Source organism: Macaca thibetana, chromosome X (assembly GCF_024542745.1).
Source record: "Macaca thibetana thibetana isolate TM-01 chromosome X, ASM2454274v1, whole genome shotgun sequence".
Classification (NCBI taxonomy): Eukaryota; Metazoa; Chordata; class Mammalia; order Primates; family Cercopithecidae; genus Macaca; species Macaca thibetana.
This window is the reverse complement of record NC_065598.1, coordinates 71,790,075-71,809,692: the sequence shown is the minus strand read 5'-3', so window position 1 is coordinate 71,809,692 and position 19,618 is coordinate 71,790,075. Positions and strand designations below refer to the sequence as shown.

At 38.4% G+C, this 19,618-nt stretch overlaps 1 protein-coding gene across 2 annotated transcripts in view; it reads left to right on the top strand.

Moving 5' to 3' along the window:
• The window catches only part of ZDHHC15 (zinc finger DHHC-type palmitoyltransferase 15), a 149,112-nt gene that overhangs the window by 51,877 nt on the left and 77,617 nt on the right, over positions 1–19,618 (top strand). For both annotated transcript variants that reach the window (XM_050776390.1, XM_050776389.1), the window contains one exon: positions 17,571–17,691. In XM_050776390.1, the coding sequence (XP_050632347.1) occupies positions 17,571–17,691 (121 nt within the window). The remainder of the gene's footprint in view (positions 1–17,570; positions 17,692–19,618) is intronic.

The following is a 19,618-nucleotide window of genomic DNA, read 5'->3' as shown; positions in this document are numbered from 1 at the left end:
TAAATAGGTTGAAAATGTAAAGCTAGAAAAGATATTCCTAGTAAATAGTAATCAAAACAGAGCAAGGGTGGTTATATTAATATCATACAACAAAGACTTTTTTAGTAAAAAAAAGGTTACAAGAGACAAAGAAGGACATTATATATTTACAAAAGAGTCAATTTATCAAGAATATGTGACAGTTATAAAATATATGCATGTAATAAGAGAGCCCCAAATTATAAGACGAAAAAACCAACAGAAGTAAAGAAAAAAAATACACAATAACAGTTACATAGTAATAGTTGGAGACTTCAGTACTCCACTTGCATTAATGGACAGAATAACTAAACAGAAGGTCAATAAGGAAATGGAGAATTTGAACACCACCACACGAGCTATGTATAACACACCTGTATAGATCACTCCACCCAAAAAGAGCAAAATGTACTTTCTTCCTAAGTGTACATGGAACATTTTCCAGTATAGACTATGTTAGGCCATAATACAAGACTCAATAAATATAAAATACTGAAATCATACAAAATATCTTTCTCTGACTGTGATGGAATGAAACCAGAAATCAATAACACAAAGAAAGCTACAGTTTCATAAATATGTGGAAATTAAACACATGCTTAACAAATGAATCAAATAAGAAAGCATAAGGGAAATTAGAAAATATTTTGAGATGAATGAAAACAAGAAAAAAACTTACCAGAAATTAGGAGATGCAATAAAGCAGTACTCAGAGAAAAATTTATGGCTGTAAACACCTACATTTAAAAAGGATAAAACTTTCAAAATGGTCTGACTTTACAACTTAAAAAAAATAAATAAATAGCAATCTAAAACCAAAGTAATCAGAAGGAAATAATAAAGATTAGAACAGAAGTAAACAAAATATGGAATAGAAAATAATATAGAGACCCAACAAAACCAGAAGTGAGACTCTAAAAAGGTTAACAAAATTGTCAAACCTTTATTTAGCTAGACTGAAAAGGAAAGGAGGGAAGAGAAGGGAAAAGAAGAGAGAAGGGAAGGAAGGGGAGGAAGAGGAGGAGAGGAGAAGAGAGGGAAGGGAGGAGAAAGGAAGATAAAAAGAGTACAGGCACAAATTACTTATATTAGAAAGGAAGGGAGGGAGGGAAGAAAGGAAAGAAGGAACAAAGGAAGGGAAGGAGGGAGGAAAAAAAGAAGACATAAGTTACTAATATCAAAAGTGAAAGTGGAGGTGTTACTACCAACTTTAAATAAATTGAATTATAAGAAAATAATATGAAGAATTATGTGCCCCAAAATTTGATAACCTAGATGAAATGGAAAAACTTTTAGAAAGACACAAACTGCCAAAACTGACTCAAGAAGAAATAAAAAATCTGAATAGATTTTTAACAAGTAAAGATATAGAATTAATAATCAAAAACCTGCCACCAAAGAAAACCCAAGGACCAGAAGGCTTCACAGATGAATTCTATCAAATATTTAAGGAATAGTTAACATCAATCCTTCCCAAATTTCTTTAAAAAAAATAAGAAATGCTTCCTCTGGCCAGTGCAAGTAGGCAAGAAAATCAAATAAAAGGCATTGAAATTGAACAGGAAAAAGTAAAATTATCTCTGTTTGTAGGTGTGATCTTACATATAGAAAACTGTAAATATTCTACATGTAAAAAACTATTATAAATAATAAATGAATTCAGCAAAGTTGCAGGATACAAAATCACCACATCACACAAAACCAATTATGTTTTGATATGCTAACAATGAACAATCTGAAAGGAAACTAAAAAATCAATTTTATTTATAACAGCACCAAAAATAATAAAATACTTAGGAATAAACATAATCAAAAAGGTGAAAGACTTCTAAAGTGAAAACTAAAAAATGTCACTGAAGGAAATTAGACGTGAATAAAGGGAAAGGCATCCTGTATTCATGAATTGGAAGAGTTAATATTGTTAAAATGTAAACACTACCCAAATCATTCTATAGATTTAATGCAATTTATATCAAAATCCCAACGATTTTTTTGCAGAAATAAAATAATCATTTTCTAAAATTTATATGGAATATCAAGAGATCCCACATACCCAAAACAGTCTTGAAAAAGAACAAAGTTGTAGCTTCACACTTACTTATTTCAGAATTTACTACAAAGCTACAGTAATTAAAACTATGTGGTACAGGCATAAGGCCAGATATGTAGACCAGTGAAATAGGATAAAGAGCCCAACAACAAACACTCGCATATTTGGTCAGAAATCTTCAACAACCATGCTGAAAGCATTCTAATGGAGAATGCACAGTCTTCAACAAGTGGTGTTGGGATAACTGGATGTCCATATCCAAAAGAATTATATAGAACCCTTACCTCACACCATATACAAAAATTAACTCAAAATAGATCCAAGATCTAAACTTAAGAGCTAGGATTATAAAACTTAGAAAAAAAACCACAGAGGAATATTTTTATAACATTGGTTTGGCAATTTCTTGGATATGACACCAACACTGTAAAAAAGTAAACATAGATAAATTGGACTACATCATAATTAAACATTTTCATATGTCAAAGGATACATTTAAAAGAGTGAAAAGGCAGCCTACAGAATAGCAGAAAATATGTCATATTTTAGATTAAGAGTTAATATACAGAATATTTAAAAACTACAACTAAACAAAAAACTCATTTTTTAAAATAAATTCAGTATTTATTTTAGTTTCAAGGGTTATATGTGCAGATCAGTTTTAAAATGGGTAAAGAACTTGACAGTTCTCCAAAGAAGATATCTCAATGATCAGGAATATTTTAGTCAGGGTTCTCTAGATGGACAGAACTAATAGTATATAATATTATATATATAATACATATATAATATACATATATAAAGGGGATTATATATACACACACATATATGGGAGTATATAAAAGTATAATAGAAGTACATATATAAAGGGGAGTTTATTAAGTATTAATTCACACAATCACAAGATCCCACAATAAGCCATCAGTAAGCTGAGGAGCAAGGAAAGCCAGTCTGAGTCCCAAAACTGAAGAACTTGGAGTCCGATATTCAAGGGTATGAAATTCCAGCACAGGAGAAAGATGTAGGCTTGGAGGGTAGGCCAGTCTAGTCTTCACATTTTTCTGCCTGCTTTATGTTTACTGGCAGCTGATTTGATGGTGCCCACCCAGATTAAGGGTGGGTCTGCCTTCCCAAGCCTGCTGACTCAAATGTTAATCTCCTATGGCAGCACCCTTACAGACACACCCAGGATCAATACTTTACATCCTTCGATCCAATCAAGTTGACACTCAGTATTAACCATCACAAGTCCACCCCTTGTCAAATTGAAACCATACACATCTCCTGAGATCATACATAATCTTCAAATAAAGACAATAATAAGGTCACAATTATGCCTGACATGATACAACTATCCTTCATGCAACCCGAAATGCACCAATACCCAAAACAAATGCTATTACATAAAGCTAACAGTACTTAAATGCTGATATGAAGTCAATAAATCTTATGTCACATGATAAAGGAAAAAGGAAATAGAAGGAAGATATTTTCTTAGTACAAGTGTATACATGCACAAATATGTTATTAAGAAAAGAAGGAGGAAATATGACAATTATAGTTCTTGTTTCTGCAACTGGTCATGTGGTTGTAGCTGGAATTGATGACCACCTTCTTCTACTCCTGTATTACATGCACACTCTTTCTTACCTCTGTTGTGGAGTAGTAAACTGATTTCATCTTGATAGTCTGGGTCAGTCACCCCAGGGAACACTATAGCTCCATTCTTAGCTTGTTGATTTAAAAGTAAGAGGAGCCCAAAGTGTCCAGGCAATCTTAACTTCCAGTTTAATGGAGTCATTGTTGTGTCTCCTGGTGGCAGTGTTCCTCCATCTGGAACAAAGACCTCTTGGCAAGCAGAACGTAATGTTGTGGGAACAAGAAGCAAAAATTTTGCTAGTGGATCACTAGGGGTGATAGTGAGTGGTGCCACTTCCACTTCCACCACTTGATTTCTGGACACATGAATCCTGCCTATGCAAGAAAGAGTACCATATATTGGACGCTGATTCAAAGCATACATGGCCTTCTGGAGAACTGTGCCCCAGCTCTGTAAAGTATTGTCACCTAGTCGACATTGTAATTGTGATTTCAAAAGGCCATTCCACCGTTCTATCAATCCGACTACTTCAGAATGATAGGGAACATGGGAATTCCATGAGCATGAGCCCACTGCCTCTTTAGCCGTAAAGTGAGTGTGTTGGTCAGAGGCAGTGCTGTGTGGATTACCATGATGGTGGATAAGGAATTCCATGAGTCCATGGATTATAGTATTGACAGAAGCATTGTGTGCAGGATAGGCAAACCTATATTCAGAGTAAATATCTATTCCAGTGAGGAAAAACCTCTGCCTGTTCCTGATAAATGAAGTCCAATATAATCAACCTGCCACCAGGTAGCTGACTGATCACCCCGAGGAATGGTGCCAGTTTGAATGCTGAGTATTGGTCTCTGCTGCTGGCAAAATTGGGCACTCAGCAGTGGCCATAGCCAAGTCGACCTTGGTGAGTGGAGGTCCATGTCACTGAGCCCATGCATAACCTCCATCGTTGCCACCACAGCCACTTTTTTCATGGGCCCATTGGGCGATGACAGGGGTGGCTGGGGAAAGAGTCTGAGTGATGTCCACAGAACAGGTCACCCTATCCACTTGATTATTAAAATCCTCCTCTGCTGAAGTCACCCGTTGGTGACCACTCACATGGGATACAAATAGCTTCACAGTTTATGACCACTCAGAGAAGTCCATCCACATACCTCTTCCTCAAATTTCTTTGTCACCAATTTTCCAATCATGCTTCTTCCAAATCCCTGACCATCCAGCCAAACCATTGGCTAGAGCCCATGAATCAGTATATAATTGCACATGTGGCCATTTCTTCCTCCATGCAAAGTACACAACCAGCTGTGCTGCTCAAAGTTCTGCCTCTTGGGAAGATTTCTTTACACTGCTGTCCTTCTGGTATGTCCTAGGAAGGGGCTGTAGTGCTGCAGCTGTCCACTTTTGGGAGGTGCCTGCATTTCATATAGAACCATCTGTGAACCAGGCCCTAGTAATCTCTTCCTCTGTCAACTGATCATAGTGAACCCCCCATGAGGCCATCAGTGCAGGCTTGGGGAGAGAAGGTAAGATGACAGGAGTGGAGACCATGGGCATTTGAGCTACCTTCTCATGTAACTTGTGCCTTCAGGACCTGCTCGAGCATGATCACATATATACCACTTCATTTGATGATAGAATACTGATGTGCACAACCCACTTTATGGCTAGATGGGTCACAGAGTGCCCAGTTCATGATAGACAGTTCGGGTCACATGGTGACTTTATCACCCATAGTCAATCGTTCAGTTTCCACCAAGGCCCAGTAACAGGCCAAGAGCTGTCTCTCAAAAGGAGAGTAGTTATTTGCAGAAGATGGCAGAGCCTTGCTCCAAAATCCTAGAGGCCTCTGCTGTGATTCACCTGTGGGAGCCCGCTAAAGGTTCCAAACAGCATCCCTGTCTGCCACTGACACTTCAAGCACCATTGGATCTGCTGGGTCATATAACCCAAGTGGCAGAGCAGCTTGCACAGCAGCCTGGACCTGTTGCAGAGCCTTTTCCTGTTCTGGACCCAACTCAAAACTGGCAGCCTTTTGGGTCACTCGATAAATGGGCCAAAGAAACACGCTCAAATGAGGAATGTGTTGCATCCAAAATCCAAATAGGCCCACTAGGCATTGTGCTGATTTCTTGGTTGTAGGAGGGGCCAAATGCAGCAACTTATCCTTCACCTCAGAAGGAATATTTTGACGGCCTCACACCACTGGACCTGTAGAAATTTTACTGAGGTAGAAGGTCCCTGAATTTTAGTTGGATTTATTTCCCATCCTCTGGCATGCAAATGTCTCAGCAATGAGTCCAGTGTATTTGCTACTTCTTGTGCACTGGATCCAATCAGCATAATATCATCAATGTAATGGACCAGTGTGATATCTTGCAGAAGCAAAAAACGATCAAGGTCTCTCTGAATAAGATAATGACACAAAGACAGAGTTGATATACTCCTAAGGTAGGACAATAAAGGTATGTTACTGACCTTGCCAGCTGAAGGCAAATTGCGTCTGGTGGGCCTTATGGACAGGAATGGAGAAAAAGGCATTTACCAAGTCAATGGCTACATACCAGGTACCAGGAGATGTGTTAATTTGCTCAAGCAATGAAACCACATCTGTTACAGCAGCTGCAATTGGAGTCACCACTCGGTGAAGCTTACGATAATCCACTGTAATTCTCCAAAATCCATCTGTCTTCTGTGCAGGCCAAATTGGAGAGTTGAACGAGGATGTAGTGGGAATCACCACCACTGCATCTTTCAAGTCCTTGATGGTGACACTAATCACAGTCCCTCCAGGGATGCAATATTGTTTTTGATTTACTATTTTTCTAGGTAGAGGCAACTCTAATGGCTTCCATTTGGCCTTCCCCACCATAATAACCCTCACCCTACCAATCAGGGAGCCATTGTGGGGGTTCTGCCAGCTGCTAAGTATGTCTATGTCAATTATGCATTCTGGCACTGGGGAAATGACCACAAGATGAGTCCAGGGACCTACTGGACACTGGACACTGTAAATCGGACCTGAGCTAAAACTCCATTAATTACCTGACCTCTATAAGCCCCTACCTTAACTGAAGGACCATAATGACATTTTTGCTTGCCTGGAATCATCAGCTCAGAGCCAGTGTCCAGTAGTCCCCAAAATGTCTGATCATTTCCCTTTCCCCAATGCAGCTACCCTGGTAAAAGGCCACATGTTTCTTTGGGGGAAGGATGGGAGAAAGATTATGTGTTCCTTGGTTCTCCACATATGGTCAAAGGTATTATGTATAGTGTCACTAAACTCCTCGCCTCTCACAAGCCGTGAAACTTCAGGAGTTTGTTAAGTATTAACTCACACAATCACAAGGGCCCACAATAGGCCATCTGCAAGCTGAGGAGCAAGGAAAGCCAGTCTGAGTCCCAAAACTGAAGAACTTGGAGTCCGATGTTCGAGGGCAGGAGGGGTCCAGCGTGGTAGAAAGATGTAGCCTTGGAGGCTAGGCAGTGTAGTCTTTTCACGTTTTTCTGCCTGCTTTATATTCGCTGGTAGCTGATTAGATGGTGCCCACTCAGATTAAGGGTGGGTCTGCCTTCCCCATCCCACTGAGTGAAATGTTAATCTCCTTTGGCAGCACCTTTGCAGACACACCCAGGATCCTTTGCATCCTTCAATCCAATCACGTTGACACTCAGTATTAACCATCACAGGGAAGCACATGAAAAGATGCTGAATATCATTAATCATTAGATTAATGCAAATCAAAACAATGAGATACCACCTCACACCCTTTATTAAAACCTTTATTAAAAGGCTTACTATAAAAAAAAAAAACACTGGAAAACAGCAAGTGTTGGTGAAGATGTAAAGAAATTGGAACATTTGAGGGCTGTTGGTGGGAATGGTAAAATGGTGTAACTACTATGGAAAACAGTATAATGGTTCCTCAAATAGTTAAAAATAGCACCACCACAGGGTCTAGCAATTCCACTTTTGGGTTTATACCCAAAAGAGTTGACAGCAAAGTCTCAAATAGATGGCTGTATACCTATGTTTATAGCACTATTCACAATAGCCAAAAGGTGGAAGCAACCCAAATGAATTGGTAAGTAAAATCATGTATATACATACAATGGAATATTATTCAGCTTTTGAAAGAGAAGGGAATTTTGACACATACTATTACATGGATGAAACTTCAGGACATCATGCTAAGTGAAATAAACCAGTAACAAAAGGCAAATATGTATGATTCTACTTGTATGAGGTACCTAAAGTAGTTGAATTCACAGAGAAAAAGTAGAATGGTCTTTGCTAGGACTGGGAGGAGAGGGAAATGTGGAGTTGTTTAATGAGTATAGAATTTCAGTTTGGGAAGATGAATAAAGTTCTGGAGATGGATGGTAGTGATGGTTGAACAATAATGTGAATGTACTTAATGCTACTGAACTATATACTTTAAAATGGTTAAGTTTTTTGTTACGCATATGTATCACGTTATTTTTAAAAGGACCAAATAATTAAATGTAAGACCTAAACTTACAAAACTCTTTGAATAAAACTTAGGGGAAACTCTTTATTATCTTGGATTTGGCAATGAATTATTTGATATGACACCAAAAGCACAAGCAATAAAAGAAAAAATGGATAAATTTGACTTCATCAAAGTTAAAAAAAATCCTTTTGTACATCAAACAACACTATCAAGAAAGTGAGATGATTATCCAAAGAATGGGAGAAAATATTTGCAAGTCATGTATCTGATGTGTCAAGTGTTTAGAATATATCAAGAATTTCTACAAATAAACAACAAGAAAACAAACAACCCAATTTAAAACTGGTGAAAGGATTTGAATAGACATGTCTCCAAAGAATATATACAAATAGCCAAAAAGCACATGAAAAGATGCTTGACATCATTAGTTATTAGAGAAATGCAAACAAGACCGTGATAGATACCCACTAGGATAGCCAAATTAAATAAATGAATGAATGAAAAATAATAACTCTTGGTGAGGATGTGAAGAAATCAGAATCTTCATACATTGCTTCTAGGAATGTAAAATGGTATGACTGATGTGAAAACAGCTGTGCAAATTTTCATGAAGTTAAATATATAATTACCATGTGACCTAGAAATCCCACTCCTAGATATATACCCGAAATAATTGAAAACAAGTGTTCAAATAAGTACTTATACATGACTGTTCATAGCAGCACTATTCACTATAGCCAAAAGGTAGAAACAGTCCAAATTTTCATCAGTGAATAAATGGATAATGAAGGTGTCGTGTGTCCATACACTGGCTGGAATTTTATTCAGCCATGAAAAGGAATGTAGTACTGATACATGGTACAACACGGATGAACCTTGAAAACATTATGCCAGGGCTGAGCGTGTGGCTCATCCTGTAATCCCAGCACTTTGGGAGGCCAAGGCAGGCAGATCACCTGAGGTAGGGAGTTCAAGACTAGCCTGACCAACATGGAGAAACCCCATCTCTACTAAAAGTACAAAATTAGCTGGGCATGGTGGTGCATGCCTGTCATCCCAGTTACTTGGGAGTCTGAGGCAGGAGAGTCGCTTGAACCCAGGAGGCAGAGGTTGCTCTGGCTGCCTGAATATTTTCTTTATTTCAACCTTGGAGAGTCTGATGATTATGTGCCTTGGAATTGATCTTCTCATGGAGTATCTTACTGGGGTTCTCTGCATTTCCTGAATTTGAATGTTGGCCTGTCTTGCTAGACTGGGGAAGTTTTCCTGGATGATATCCTGAAATATATTTTCCAACTTGGTTCCATTAACGCCATCTCTTTCAGGTACCCCAATCAGTTGTAGGTTTGCTCTCTTTACATGATTCCATATTTCTCAGATTTTATTCATTCATTTTACTCTTTATTCTCTATTCTTGTCTGTCTTGTTTCAGAAAGATAGTCTTCAAGCTCTGAGATTCCTTCCTCTGCTTTATTTATTCTGCTCTTCATACTTATGATTGCATTGTAAAGTTGTCATATTGTGTTTTCTAGCTCCATCAGGTCCGTTATATTCCTCCCTAAACTGGCTATTCTGGCTATCAGCTCCTGTATTGTTTTCTCATGATTCTTAGCCTCTTCGCATTGGGTTACAACATGCTGCTTCTAGTTCAGTGAAGTTTGTTATTACCCACCTTCTGAAGCCTACTTCTGTCAATTCAGCCATCTTAACCGCAACCCAGTTCTGTGCCCTTGCTCTAGAGGTGTTGCCTTCATTTGAGAGGGGTAGAGACACTCTGGCGTTTTGTTTTCAGCATTTTTGTGTTGATTATTTCTCATATTTGTGAGCTTATCTACCTTTGATCTTTGAGGTTGATGACCTTTGAATGAGTTTTTTGTGGGGTCTTTTCTGTTGATGTTGTTGTTTTCTGTTTGTTTTTCTTTTAACAGTCAGGCCACTCTCCTATAGGGCTGCTGTGGTTTGCTGCAGGTCTGCTCCAGACCCTACTTGCCTCATTTTTATTTTTATTTTTTTCATACCTGGATGTATCACCAGTGAAGACTGTGAAACAGCAAAGATGGCAGCCTTCTCCTTTCTCTGGAAGCTCCATCCCAGGCGGGTACTGACCTGTTTCTGGCCCAAATGCACCTATAGGAGGTATCTCGAGACCCCTGTTGGGAAGTTTCACCCAATCAGGAAGAATGAAATCAGGAACCCACTTAAAGAAGCAGTCTGGCTGCTTTTTGGCAGAGCAGGTTTGCTCTACTGGAGGGAATCCACTCTTGTCCAGAAAATTTGAAGTCTGCAAAGCCAGCAGACTGGAATGGCTGAATCAACTGCACCACAGAGATGACAGCCACCCCTCCCCATGGGAGCTCTATCCCAGGGAAAGTTCAGAACCCTGTCCCTATAACCCTAGGTGGAGTGGCTGAAGACCCCACAGGGAGGTCCTGCCCAGTGAGGAGAAATGGGTCGGAGTCCCACTTAAAGAAGCAGTGTGGCCAGGCACGGTGGCTCATGCCTGTAATCCCATCACTTTGGGAGGTCGAGGCGGGTGGATCACCTTAGGTCGGGAGTTCGAGACCAGCCTGACCAACATGGAGAAACCCCGTCTCTACTAAAAATACAAAATTAGCCAGGCATCATGGCCCATGCCTGTAATCCCAGCTACTTGGAAGGCTGAGGCAGGAAAATCACTTGAACCTGGGAGGCAGAGGTTGCAGTGAGCCGAGATTGTGCCATTGCACTCCAGCCTGGGCAACAAGAGTGAAACTTCATCTCAAAAAAAAAAGAAAAAGAAAGAAAAACAAAACAAAACAACAACAAAAAAGAAGCAGTCTGGCCACAATCTGCCAAAGCAGCTGTCCTGCATTGTGTTGTATATATTTAGCATGAATAGATAAGTCCAAAATTTTCCAAACTGACCCTTCCTCATCGGGACAATTTTCACTCTCTAAAACCAGCAGGCTGAAATGGCTGAGTTCACTGAACTGCAGAGATGGTGGCTCCTCCACCTCCCAAGAGCTCTGTCCCAGGGAGAAATCAGAGCTCTCTCTGTATAACCTTGGCTGGAGTGGCTGAAGTCCCCACAGAGAGGCTTCACCCAGTGAGGAGGAATGGATTGGGGTCCTGCGTAAGAAGCAGCCTGGCCACAACCTGGCAAAGTAGGTATGCTTCATTGTGGGGGGTCCTTACTCCTCCGGACCATTTGCACTCTCCAAAGCTGGCAGGCTGGAATGGCTGAGCCGACTGAACCACAGAGATGGCAGCCACCCCTCCCCACAGGAACTTTATCCCATCTCAGGCAGACTTCAGCCTGTTGCAGTTGGCTGGCTAGAATTACAAGCCAGTGTGTCTTAGATTGTATAGTGCCATGGAAGTGGGGCCTGCAGAACGACACTGCTTGGCTGCCTGGATTTAGCCCTCTTCTTAGGTATATGTACAAATGGATCTCCCACCTTGCTGGGGATACTAGGGCTGGAGTATGTAAAACTCCCGGGTCTCTGTGTGTGGCTGAGCAGCTGCTCTGCCATGACTCCACACAGCTTTGAGTATCGGACCCAAGGCCCTGGTGGCATGGGATCACCAGAGGATCTCCTTATCAGCGGGTTGCAGTGATCTGTGGGAGAAGCATGATTTCCTGAGCAGGGTGGCACAATCATTCACCAATTCCCTTGTCTCAGGGTGGGGCTTTTTGTTTGTTTGTTTGTTTGTTTGTTTGTTTTTTGGCTCTGTACCCCTCCTGGGAGGGCTGTTTCCCCATCCTGCTTTTCTTCATTCTCTATGAGTCTAGTTGTTTGCCTAATCAGTCCCAATGCACAAACCTGTATATTTTAGTTGAAGGTGCTGAACTCACTCACTACTTTCATTCCTCTCCACGAGTGCCATGGACTGCTGCTTCTAATCAGCCATCTAGGCCCCTCCCATACTACCTACTGACCTTTGAATGGGAAAAATAGGTGTGTGAATTTGTTCAGTTCATTGGAGAATCTTTAGCACCCTAGGCTAAGGATTAATTGCCTATAATGCACCACATTCATTGTAATTGCCAAAAATGCCCCTACATATTTCCACATACCCCACGCAGGGTACTTAATTCTCACTCTACCTGAGAATGACAGTACCATAAAAATGCACCACTAGGTGTGGTTCTGAAAACAGAGTGTTTGATTTTATATGTTTCCAATTTTTTAAGTTAGATATATTTAGGTTATCTCAAATATTTTATTATTTGTTCTGCTATTTTATAGAAGTATAACATACAGACTCTACTCCCAGAATTAAGTTTTAAAGAGAATAATTTGATGAATGTGTCCCCATATATTATACCTATGTAATCACTATCCAGGTTAAAATTTTAAACATTTCTAGTACCTCATAAATCTTCATGCCTCTTTTCAAATCAGCCTCCTCTCGGAGGTAACTACTACTCTAACTTCTATCACTGTAGATAGGTTTTGCCTGTTTTCGAAGTCCATAAAAAAGGAATCATAGTTGGTACTATTCTATGTATACCTTTCACTCAACACAGTGTTTTTCAAATTTATCCATGTTGATGCAGTTTTTAGTAGATTCTTTTGATTGCTGTTAGTTATTCCCTTTTATCACACTTGATTTAACCATTCAGCCATTGAAGTATGCTTGTTTCCATTTTTGTGTGTTATGAATAAAGCTCCAGTGAACATTCTTCTACTTGTCTTTTGGCCTATAAATATAGTTGTTCCTCAGTATCCACAGGGGATTGGTTTCAGGACCTCCCATAGATACAAAAATTGCAGATGCTCAGATTCCTTATATAAAATGGCATAGTATTTGCATATAACCCATTCACAGCCTCCTACATACTTTAAATCATCTCTAGATTACTTATACCTGAATGGTATTACCTAGGTTTTCTTCTAGGGTTTTTATAGTTTTCAGTCTAACATTTAAGTCTCTAATCCATCTTGAATTAATTTTTGTATAAAGTGTAAGGAAGGGATCCAGTTTCAACTTTCTACATATGGCTAGCCGGTTTTCCCAGCACCATTTATTAAATAGGAAATACTTTTCCCATTTCTTGTTTTTGTCAGGTTTGTCAAAGATCAGATGGTTATAGATATATGGTGTTATTTCGGAGGCCCCTGTTCTGTTCCATTGGTCTATATCTCTGTTTTGGTACCAGTACCATGCTGTTTTGGTTACTGTAGCCTTATAGTATAGTTTGAAGTCAGGTAGCATGATGCCTCCAGCTTTGTTCTTCTGGTTTAGGATTGTCTTGGCAATGTGGGCTCTTTCTTGGTTCCATATGAACTTTAAAGTAGCTTTTTCCAATTCTGTGAAAGTCATTGGTAGCTTGTTGGGGGTGGCATTGAATCTATAAATTACTTGGGCAGTATGGCCGTTTTCATGATATTGATTCTTCCTATCCCTGAACATGGAATGTTCTTCCATTGGTTTGTGTCCTATTTTATTTTGTTGAGCAGTGATTTGCAGTTCTCCTTGAAGAGGTCCTTCACGTCCCATGTAAGTTATATTCCTAGGTATTTTTTGATTTTTATTTTTGTATTATTATACTTTAAGTTCTATGGTACATCTGCATAACGTGTAGATTTGTTATATTTATATATACATGTACCTTGTTGGTGTGCTGCACCCATTAACTCATCCCAAATCAAAACCACAAAGAGATACCATCTCACACCAGTTAGAATGGCAATCATAAAAAGTCAGGAAACAACAGGTACTGGAGAGGATGTGGAGAAATAGGAATACTTTTACACTGTTGGTGGGACTGTAAACTAGTTCAACCATTGTGGAAGACAGTGTGGCGATTCCTCAAGGATCTAGAACTAGAAATACCATTTGACCCAGCCATCCCATTACTGGGCATATACCTAAAGGATTATAAATCATGCTACTGTAAAGACATATGCACATGTATGTTTATTGCAGCACCATTCACAATAGCAAAGACTTGGAACCAACCCAAATGTCCATCAATGGTAGACTGGATTAAGATTCCTAGGTATTTTATTCTCTTTGTAGCAATTGTGAATGGGAGTTCACTCATGATTTGGCTCTCTGTCTGTTATTGGTGTATAAGGATGCTTGTGATTTGCACATTCATTTTGTATCCTGAGACTTTGTTGAAGTTGCTTATCAACTTAAATGGAGATTTTGGGCTGAGACGATGGGGTTTTCTAAATATACAATCATGTCATCTGCAAACAGGGACAATTTGACTTCCTCTTTTCCTAATTGAATGCTATTTATTTCTTTCTCTTGCCTGATTGCCTTAGCCCGAACTTCCAATACGATGTTGAATAGGATTGGTGAGAGAGGGCATCCCTGTCTTGTGCTAGTTTTCAAAGGGATTGCTTCTAGTTTTTGCCCATTGAGTATGATACTGGCTGTGGGTTTGTCATAAATAGCTCTTATTATTTTGAGATATGTTCCATCAATACCTAGTTTATTGAGTGTTTTTAGCATGAAGGATTGTTGAATTTTGTCAAAGGCCTTTTGTGCATCTATTGAGATAATCATGTGGTTTTTGTCTTTGGTTCTGTTTATATGATGGATTATGTTTATTCATTTGCATTTGTTGAACCAGCCCTGCATCCCAGGAATGTAGCCAACTTGATCTTGGTGGATAAGCTTTTTGATGTGCTGCTTGATTCGGTTTGCCAGTATTTTATTGAGGATTTTTACATCGATGTTCATCAGGGATATTGGTCTAAAATTCTCTTTTTTTATTGTGTCACTGCCAGCCTTTGGTATCACAATGATGCTGGCCTCATAGAATGAGTTAGGGAGGATTCCCTCTTTTTCTATTGATTGGAATAGTTTCAGAAGGAATGGTATCAGCTCCCCTTTATACTTCTGGTAGAATTTGGCTGTGAATCTGTCTGGTCCTGGACTTTTTTTGGTCGGTAGGCTATTAATTATTGCCTCAATTTCAGAGCCTGTTATTGGTCTATTCAGAGATTCAGCTTCTTCCTGGTTTGGTCTTGGGAGGATGTATATGTCCAGGAATTTATCCATTTCTTCTAGATTTTCTAGTTTATTTTTGTAGAGGTGTTTATAGTATATTCTGATGGTAGTTTGTATTTCTGTGGGATCGGTGGTGATATCCCCTTTATCATTTTTTATTGTGTCTCTTTTCTTCTTTATTAGTCTTGCTAGCATTCTAGCAGTCTATCACTTTTGTTGATCTTTTCAAAAAAACCATCTCCTGGATTCATTGATTTTTTTGGAAGGGTTTTTTTGTGTCTCTGTCTCCTTCAGTTCTGCTCTTATCTTAGTTATTTCTTGACTTCTGCTAGCTTTTGAATTTGTTTGCTCTTGTTTCTCTAGTTCTTTCAATTGTGATGTCAGGGTGTCGATTTTAGATCTTTCCTTCTTTCTCTTGTGGGCATTTAAGTGCTCTACATTTCCCTATACACACTGCTTTAAATGTGTCCCAGAGATTCTGGTACGTTGTGTCTTTGTTCTCATTGGCTTCAAATAACATCTTTATTTCTGCCTTCATTTCGTTATGTACCCAGTAGTCATTCAGGAGTAGGTTGTTTAGTTTCCATGCAGTTGTGCGGTTTTGAGTGAGTTTCTTAATCCTGAGTTCTAATATGATTGCACTGTGGTCGGAGAGACAGTTTGTTATGATTTCTGTTCTTTTACGTTTGAGGAGTGCTTTACTTCCAACTATGTGGTCAATTTTGGAATAAGTGCGATGTGGTGCTGAGAAGAGTGTATATTCTGTTGATTTGGGGTGGAGAGTTCTGTAGATGTCTATTAGGTCTGCTAGGTGCAGAGCTCAGTTCAAGTCCTGGATATCCTTGTTAACCTTCTGTCTCGTTGATCTTTCTAATGTTGACAGTGGGGTATTAAAGTCTCCCATTATTATTGTGTGGAGTCTTAGTCTCTTTTTAGGTCTCTCAGGACTTGCTTTATGAATCTGGGTGCTCCTGTATTGGGTGTATATATATATTTAGGATAGTTAGCTCTTTTTGTTGAATTGATCCCTTTACCATTATGTAATGGGCTTCGTTGTCTCTTTTGATCTTTGTTGGTTAAAAAAAAAAACAGATAAAGTCTGTTTTATCAAAGACTAGGATTGCAACCCCTCCTTTTTTTTGTTTTTGTTTTTGTTTTTTTTTTTTTGTTGCTGTTTTTTTTTGTTTGTTTGTTTTTTTGTTTTTTTTTTTTTGCTTTCCATGTGCTTGGTAGATCTTCCTCCATCCCTTTATTTTGAGCCTATATGTGTCTCTGCACGTGAGATGGGTCTCCTGAATACAGCACACTGATGGGTCTTGACTTTTTATCCAGTTTGCCAGTCTTTGTCTTTTAATTGGGGCATTTAGCCCATTTATATTTAAGGTTAATATTGTTATGTGTGAATTTGATCCTGTCATTATGATGTTACTTGGTTATTTTGCCTGTTAGTTGATGGAGTTTATAATTTGGCATGTTTTTGCAGTGGCTGGTACCAGTTGTTCCTTTCCATGTTTAGTGCTTCCTTCAGGAGCTCTTGTAAGGCAGGCCTAGTGGTGACAAAATCTCCAGCAGCAACGTCAAATATTTTTAAACAATTCAAAAATTAGACTTCTAAAGGAGATTTTTATTTACCTATTATTATCCGGCACTTCTGTACCAATATTATGAAGTAGATATTATTTCTTCTATTTTACAGACGAAGAAACAGATTGAGAATGTCTGATTTTGCAAAGTGATTTTCTATTAAGTGATAGACATGAGACTTAAACCCAGAAATTTTGACCCCATATCCTTTTTTTCAACTCAGTCTACCCTTTGGCGCAGATAGAATAAATGCTTTCAGGTTCATATTACTTTTGAAGATCATTGGTATATATTTTGCAAGATTAGCAAAATATGGCACCATTGCAGCAACAAGCTCCATACCAGACTAAAAAAGTATTCAATAGTGAGAATATCTAAATTTCCACCTATTTACATGATTAGAATATGCAGACAATGTTACAAGCAGTCTCATCCAGCTTCTCCAAGGGTGTTATCAGTGTCATCTATGAAAACTCTTGCAACTTGATAAGCATGGTTACTTATCAACAGGGCCCTGGCAAAAATATGTTACACATCTGTATGCAACATCATATTATGAATCAATGGAAAGGGACAAGTATTGAAATCAGATGAATTGAGTTTGAAGTCCAACATTGCCACTTGTTAGTTGATTGAGTGCAACTTTAGGCAAGTTACTTAATCTCTCTGTTTTATTTTCTTTATAAAACAATACACATATCTCATGCTTTTGATGATTGAGATAAAAGCCAGATTATTGAAATAATTATCCAGAGAACATTTTAAGACAAAGTGGTACCTGAGCTTCAAGGGTAGGTAACAAATAATTTCATTAAAGTAGTTATTGTTGTTGGTTTTAATCTTTTCTATTAACCTTAGATAATAAAGTCTTACCTTTCACTCCTGCTTCCAGTTCCACTTGTCCTACACAGACAAGGAGCGCTATGAAAATGAAGAGAGACCTGAGGTCCAGAAGCAGATGCTTGTTGATATGGCCAAAAAGCTACCGGTTTACACAAGAACTGGAAGTGGAGGTCAGTTCATTCAAAGGCAGCTAGAGAGGCAGCTCAGCAAGTATCTCAGAAAGGCTAAGTCATATATGTTCCCAAACTAGCCCCTTTTTTATCCTCCCATCTTCTGAAAACCGCTATGGAGATTTTTCTCTACATTTTATTTTTTTAAAATTTTAAACACATATCAAAGCTGGAAGAATTGTATAGTAAACACTTGTATACCCCAAACTGGATTCTACTGCTAACATTTTTCTGTGTTGCTTTATCACATATCTGTCCACATATGCATATCTCTATCTTTCGTCAAGCCATCTTATTTTTCTGATGCATTTCAAAGTAAATAGCTGACATCAGTAAGATATCTACCTAAATATTTTATTCTGTTTTGGTAAAATGTACATACAAACACATGCATAATCTTAAGTGTACAATTCCATGTGTTTTGAAAACTGTACACATCTGTGTAACTAAACCCCCAATAAAATTGCCATCACCTCAGAAAGTTCCGTCATGCCTCATTTCCAGTCAATCCCACCCCACCCTACTCCCCACAGACAACCACTATTCTGATAGCTTTTCACTATAAATTAGTTTTGTCTGCTCTCAAATTTTATTTAATTGGAATCACAGAGTATATACTCTTGCATCTGGCTTCTTGTTATTCAACATAATGTTTGTAAGATTCATCCATCTTTTTTGCGTATTTTTTTATTGCTGAGTAGCATTACATTGTATGAATGTATCAAAGTTTATCCATTCACTAGTTGATACATATTTGGGTTGTTTCTAGTGTTTAGTTATTATGAGTCAATCTGCTATGAATTTTACTGTATAAGGATCTGTGCAAAGACATATCTTCTTTTTTCGTTAGTAAATATCCAATACAGAATTTTACTCTTAGGTTTCATCTGCATGACTAAAACAGTACTTGCTGAACTAATTCTCCACCTTTTAAATTTTGAAAACCTACAGAGTTATGGGGAATATGTTAAAAAGTTTGAAAACCATAGTTCTTCTGATATGTCATCCTAATGTTTCTAATAAGGATAATTTTATTTCACATTTCAAGGCTTTAGAAAGTTTACTCTCAGACACATATTCATTTGTTCATCATTTATTCAGCAAATATTTATTAAGATATATGGCAATTGGGGAAATTTTACTATGTTCTTGGTATTATATGATATTAAGGACTTGCTGTTAATTTTGTTAGAGCAATAATATAGTGGTTATGATTTTTAAAAATCTTCATGCATATGGAAATATTTATGGTTTGAAGTGACACAGTGTTTGGGATTTGTTTAAAATCATCAAGTAAAAAGCCAGTTGAAGAGATAGGTGAAACAAAAATGACACAGTGTTGATAATTGTTGAATTTGGGTAATGGTACTTACCGTGGTACCTTTGCTACTGACTATTCGCTGGAACCTTGAGGTATTTGCAGCTCCCGGGATAGGCAATAATAGGAAAGGCTTCTCTGAGGAAATACCATTTGAAGACTTAAATGATAAGGATTTAGCCATGTGTATTAGTCAGCGTTCTCCAGATAAATAGAGCCAATAGAATTATATGTGTGTGTGTGTGTGTGTGTGTGTGTGTGTGTGTGTTGTGTGTGTGTGTGTATACATATATACAGAGAGAGAGAGAGAGAGATTATGAGGAATCAGCAAATGATTATGGAACCTGAGAAGTCCCATGGTTTGCCATCTGCAAGCTGGAGAATCAGGGAAGCTGGTAATGTAATTATAGTCTGAATTAAATGGTTTGAGAACCAGTAGTGCTGACGGTGTAAGCCCCAATCTCATGGCAGAAAACTGATGTCCCAGCTCATGCAGTCAGGCAAGAAGAGTAAATTCTCTCATCCTCTACATTTTTGTTCTGTTCAGGTCCTCAAAGGATTGGATGAGGCCCACCTGCATTGGAGAAGACAGTCTGATTTGCACAGTCT